General features: G+C 34.1%; 1 protein-coding gene across 1 annotated transcript; it reads left to right on the forward strand.

Annotated features, from left to right (window-relative positions):
* The first annotated feature begins 2,261 nt into the window (after positions 1-2,261).
* cp60 (cuticular protein 60) lies at positions 2,262-6,186 on the forward strand. Its single transcript, NM_001161976.2, is given in 2 exon segments — positions 2,262-2,439; positions 4,697-6,186. Coding segments are annotated over 2 exon segments (564 nt in total). The 5' UTR covers positions 2,262-2,427; the 3' UTR covers positions 5,249-6,186.
* Positions 6,187-6,464: the final 278 nt, after the last annotated feature.

Genomic DNA, 6,464 nt, shown 5'->3' on the forward strand with positions numbered 1-6,464 from the left:
TGATTCGTTTTGAGCTGTTTACGCACATTGTCAGTTTCAATTTTTTTAGTTTTTTTTTCCATAAATATCAATAAAATTTTTTTTGTTGGCTAAAAAAGCATGAAAATTGAATTTAAGGTTCCTGATATATTGTTACAATAGCAGTTGAAAAATATTAAAAATACATTGGCAACATTTTTTTTTTTATAAGCATTTAAAGTTCGAATTTCGACAAAATTTAATAATTATTTTGTAATTAAAAATTTATAAAATGTTTAACTTCTATAGATAAGGATTGAAAATTTAAAACAAGGTTCCACGTAAATAGGTTATATATAAATTACTTTGGTCACCTCATATCATCATAGTAGACTGACTGACCGTTTTCGCACAGAATCGTTTTTCTTATACAATGATATTATATCATTGAATTCAAATTTAACACCATCCATTACAGTGACCCACTTTTAACTTACTGTACAGCAGAGTGACATCCACTTTCCCACCTTTTTTAATATACATTTATTGTCAGCATTTCACCCTAGTAAATTAATTTATAGACGATTTATAATTATTAATTAATACCTAATTCCGTAAAATGTATTTAAAAGTTCTTCGGTGTGGATACTGGATATAATATATTACGTTCAAGTTTCAACTCCTCTGAAAGCTATAGGTATTATGAGTGTGTGGATGGGCACTTGCACATAATTTACGAAATTAATTTACTGCGATAATATAATATTATCGAAATTCAAAACAGGTCTGTAGTAAGTATACCTAACAATTAGTGGCGTAAATTTGACATAATCTGTGATTGTGCAGAGGAATGTTTACATAACTTTCTCTTCTTAATTCAAACAAATAAACAATACACCCAAAAACTAATTTTTACGGAGATAAAAATCATGTAATATTTTACTTAAAACTTTTTTTTCATAATGCATTAGTCTTTTAGTTCAATGTTAATATTATTTCTGTAGTCTGTACTCTTTCAAAAATAAATTGGTAACATTTCTATTTCAAACTAATATCATACGCGTCCTCTTCCATATCAAACACCCAAACTCATCAATGACTTGAACCCTATTATTATGATTAGTCGCCTTTTTGAAAAGTTGTCATATTGCTAACTTAGCTGTTATTTAAAGTTAAAACTATCGTTATTTGACAAGTGACAACAGTACAACACTATACCAGCTAGTAACTTTTGTCATGTTCTTGTAACAAACACTGCTCAACTTCGTGAGTAGGTATGACATATTTAAGATTTTCTGGTGACGGTCAGAACGACAGTTTTACACCACCACACAGTGCAGGAGTATTTAGCATTTTTTTTTAGGGGTTGGATAACCAGAATCTTAACTTACAGAGCTTTGGGGGGGGGGGCTACAATATTTATACAATAATAGGTACACGTATTCAAAGAGACACGGATCCTCAGATCCACCCCCGTAAATACACCACTGCCGACACACATGAGATATCCAACGTGGTGGTGCATTTGTACAAGCCAATTTACGTCACTAATATAATATTATGATCTCTGTATACATCTGTCGGCCATTCAAACGCGTTACCCAGCTGCAATCTGTATAAACCGTAATACGTGCATAACACACAATTATGTGCAGTCAATGCATCTAAAAAGATACCTCTGCACAGATGTTGATGTGCATTGCTACCTACCTACCTATGCGTAAGACTGCGTGATTATAATAAATATTATCTTCATCACCGCTGTAGTCGTAATTGATTTCGTTATTTTTTTCTCATCTTCTACATCGCATGTTTATCTTAATATGCGCTTTTCGCAACGGCCGTCTTCCATCGTCTACCAGCTATACTATGTATAACCGTTTCGCGCGGTCGGAATAGTGTTACGCTATTTAATTGCCCGTGCCGGTCAGTGCAGTACACCAGCACTAGTATAGGTACCTAGGTACCTATTATCAGGTATACACCTGTATTATTAATTAACGCGGACGTGGTTTCGTCCGACACAAATCTCCGGCCGCCTGGACCGCGGAGAGGGACACGGACACGAAGACTCCTAGTCGTTATAAGCGAGTAGGTACCTATAATAATAGCTCTCTGCGTAAGTCCATAATGTTATATTATTATTATTAATAATAATTTCATTGTTATAAACGCGTGCCTGCTGTATTGTGTAACGTAATAATATTTACGCTTACCTACTCCGTATATCTACACCTCTTCCTACCTATACATCACGGTACGGGTTAGGTATATATAATACTCCGAGTTTTGGATAACCGTCATCAGTGCATCGAGAAGAACGCCGAGTGCAACAAGTGTTCTTTGCGTACTTATACATTTATCTATACACGATATACCTGTACCTTACTCACAAACACGCATATACCATACGACATAGCGTCACAGCGAGAAAAGTATACACCAACGATATCAACTTCAGCCAATAATATGGCCGCTAAGGTGAGTTTACAGTATAGTATGATATTAATAATACGATGGTCGTAGGCGGCCGTGTTGAATTAAAATTTACTGTATTATCCTTTTGTACTATTTATTAACGTGACAATGATAAGTTTTTGCCACCAGTACTGCAACATTTTGTTTTCACTTAAGTTCTGTATTTCCAATAGTCTATATACTGCTCATCCACAGACCACAGCCTTCCTCGACTCCACATAGATCTATATCTGTTCCTGTTGCATATTCTACCTAATTCACTTTTCCCTCGAGACTTCCATTCAATCATACATCTCCGGAGTTCCGTCTTTCACTCTTATTCTCACAACGGTCTCGATCATAGATTATAATTATTTATAATTATTTTTACTGATTATTTTTGTTTTTACCTTTTGGACGCTTAAAGAAAAAACAAATCAACATAATAATATCTTCAATATTATCTCTTAATACTAATTTCATAATAATTGGGTCAAAATATTGAATAATAAATATGTTAAAAAATAAAAACATTCCTAGTATAGTTTTAACACCAATTTTGATTTAGGACTAATATTGTAAAATACTAAAATATATTTTATAAGAAACATTGGTAGTTACAAACTTAGTTTTTAGCATTAGTAAATTATTTTATGAGGAAAAAGTACATATTTGTATTAGTGTAATTAAAATGTTGAGCGAAAGGATGACAAAAGGGTGTATCTACTGTAATATGATAATATTGTTCATATAATTTGTTATGTTTAATCGTGTAAGTTTACTTTGTGATTCTATATACTTTTATAAGCTGTTAAATTTTCTGAATCGCGTTTTAAAAAATGTATCTTATATAAGTTTAATTGAGTCATCAGAGTTATTTTTACTTTCTTAGAAAATTTGCTGCAGTACATCAACAATTTCTCACTATAGATCATATTTAGGTTTTTAAATATTTGTATTGACTTTAATGCAACTAGACCGGTGCAGGTGTAACAAATGTGGACGATTTTTCAATCACACAGTTAATGTGATTCACTATAGGCAGGCGCGTCCTTGAGATTAGGTCGCATCCCCTCTCCCCACCTCCACCTGTAAGTCGTGAGATATTCCGTTTTTGCTAATAGATAAATATATTTTATACATTTTCTTAATTCTTAAAAGCGGTAATCAAGACTAACATTTTTTCGCCCCCTATAGAATTGACCTGAAGACACCCCTGACTATAGGTCACGTGTGTAGCAAGGGCACTGCCTTTAGACCACATCATCTCCAAATATTAGGACAATTTAAAAAAGCTTTCGGTGTTCTGTGAAAGTATATGTAAGATTCTGTATAAACTATGAAGGTTGCAGTGAAAGTCTTCAATGTTATATACCTACCCACGCATTATGCATTATTATGGCAAATAATAAGTAAAACCTACGCTATACAACAAATTATCAGTCACCGTCACCCTCAAGCAAAATCCTGGCTATACCACTGATATAGGTACCTACTTAATTGGAGTAAATATGTAATATGTAAACATTTATTTATAAGTATGAAAAATTACACAATTAAATAATTAGCATACATTTTAAAGAATGTGTATTTTGATTTCTGGGAGATAAGGATTATTTTTAGGTTTAAGCATATTTTAACAGTTTTTGATGGAATATTTAGAGAATATTTCAAGCAATTTTGTAAAGTATTTGAAATGATTTTGTATACCTACCTACGTATTTGTATTTCGAATTCAATTAATTTTATTTATGTAAATATACTTTATCGTCTTTGTTTGGATTGTCAATATAAACTTGGAAATAAAAGTCAATAATGTTGAATTTGATATAGTTCCTACTTCCGAAATATCATTGTTGATTATAGTTGTCGAAATATAGACTTTCTATTTCATATTTGACGTGAATTAAAAACCATAAAATATTATTATTATTGGCTATCATATACGGGATTTTGTACTTAGGTGTATATCATGCGTGTAATATAATATATTGTGTATAAAATATAATTTAATACATTATATTTTATTTTAAGTTTCAAGGAAAGACATAACAAATAATATACAGACATTCGGCATTCTGTACATTTTGATAAAAGTAGGATGTATTTCTATTTCTATTCAAATACATGTTCTTGTGAGAAGACATTTTTTTTCTTCACAATACTAGATTTTCAAGATTTTTTTTGTGCATTATTAGCATTACGCTCGAAATCTTCACGGACCTATAATACAAGTCCGGTCACTATAACCTATTATTATGATATTTATCACTTTTTTCAGCTTTCATACAGCCGCGTCGTCGTGGTTTTCGTTCTGGCCGCGTGCGCCGTAGCCTCTGCGTCTCCGTTCCAACTGCACGATCACGAGTACCACCCGCAGCAGGGGCACTACGATTCGTCGACCGCGGAGCACAGCGAGGCTGTGGGTGACAGCTCACACAAGCCCGGGTCGACGTATCACTTTCAATACGCGGTGCATGACCCGCTGACCGGCGACGAGAAAAGCCAGAATGAGGTGGGTGACGGGCATGGGTCGGTTAGGGGCACATACAGCCTGGTCGAACCGGACGGCTCCACCAGGGTGGTCGAGTACACGGCCGACGACGAGCACGGTTTTAGAGCCGAGGTGAAGAGGATCGAACCTGTACACCGTCAACAACACGACCTGTCGCAGTCCGTCGCCAGCCCGTCGTACAAGTTCGACTTTGCCGCCGAACACGCCGCTGCAGCCCCACCACAGGTTGACTACGAACTGCAACAGTCGCTACACTACAACTACCCGTTGCAAGAACACCAACCCGAACTCCATAAATTATCGTCATCGCACCGTTGAAGTCTCTCACTACGCCGTCAATCGTCGTCACCGCGCCGTTTCACATATTATTATTGTTATTATTTCACATACCGCGCGACTGCGATACAATAAATGCGCGACGAGTTCGCATATTATACCACCTCTATATTATATAATATACGTTATACGTTAAGACATATGTACTCTGACTTGGAAATACCTAATATGTCCCCCCCACCACCACACCACGCACGTTTCCATATAGATAGTTTATAATACAGTGGACACACCTTATAATAAGGGATAAGACACGGATATAAGTTTAGTCGCTTATAAGACTCAAAATCGTCTTGAACAGTTCGGACGTATCCCAAATATATTCAAAAATAGTTTGTTATAAGACTCAAATTTTCCACAAGGACCCCTCCAATTTGAAAAAATTGGTATAATATGTTGATATTTTTGCTAAAATTTCGAAACGAATTATAAATAGATACTGTATTGTAAAAGTAAAATAGCAAAATAAAGTTAATACATAATTTTAAATGATTTTCTGGTTTTTTCCCCATTTTGTCTATAAATTTCATTTGGTTGTAATTCACTTTAAACTGATCCAAAGCGTGACCTATAGAGGTGGCCGTTCACTGTAATAATATGTAGGTATATACCGTTTAATAAATATTTTTATGTGTTTAAATATAGGTTGAAATATTTGGTTCAAAAATGTATAGCAGAAATTATTTCCCACTCAGCTTAAAATGCCTATTCATATTTGTTATACAGAGCGTACTAAAAAGCGACCATGGGCCACCCAACCATCCCCCCTCGTAAATATTGCAATAAGTCGCGAGTACTGCGGCCATCTGGGCCATATTTTGTAAACAATAATTGTTGTTATTATTTTTATACTGGCACATCATCGTGTAACAATTTATAAATATTTTGAAATATATATTAGAATTTCTTTATAATATAATTTCAACGAGAAAGGATTTATTTTTGTTATTTTTTCATCGATTATTTATTAAAACATTAATAGCTGTAGACTGTAGTCATATTATTGTAAAGAGAAATGTATAGACCTTTTGTGTTTGGGTGTATACTGGACAGAAAGAAGAATAGGAAAACCCCTATGTGAGTGAGATTTTGATTGAGAAAGAATTATTTTTACCTCTTCTTGTCCACAACTCACAAGCTCGTTTACAATTTTTAAGTTGTAATTTTATTTCACTTAATTTCCGTCCTATATACACAC

The sequence above is a fragment of the Acyrthosiphon pisum genome, chromosome X (assembly GCF_005508785.2).
Source record: "Acyrthosiphon pisum isolate AL4f chromosome X, pea_aphid_22Mar2018_4r6ur, whole genome shotgun sequence".
In the NCBI taxonomy this organism is placed as follows: Eukaryota; Metazoa; Arthropoda; class Insecta; order Hemiptera; family Aphididae; genus Acyrthosiphon; species Acyrthosiphon pisum.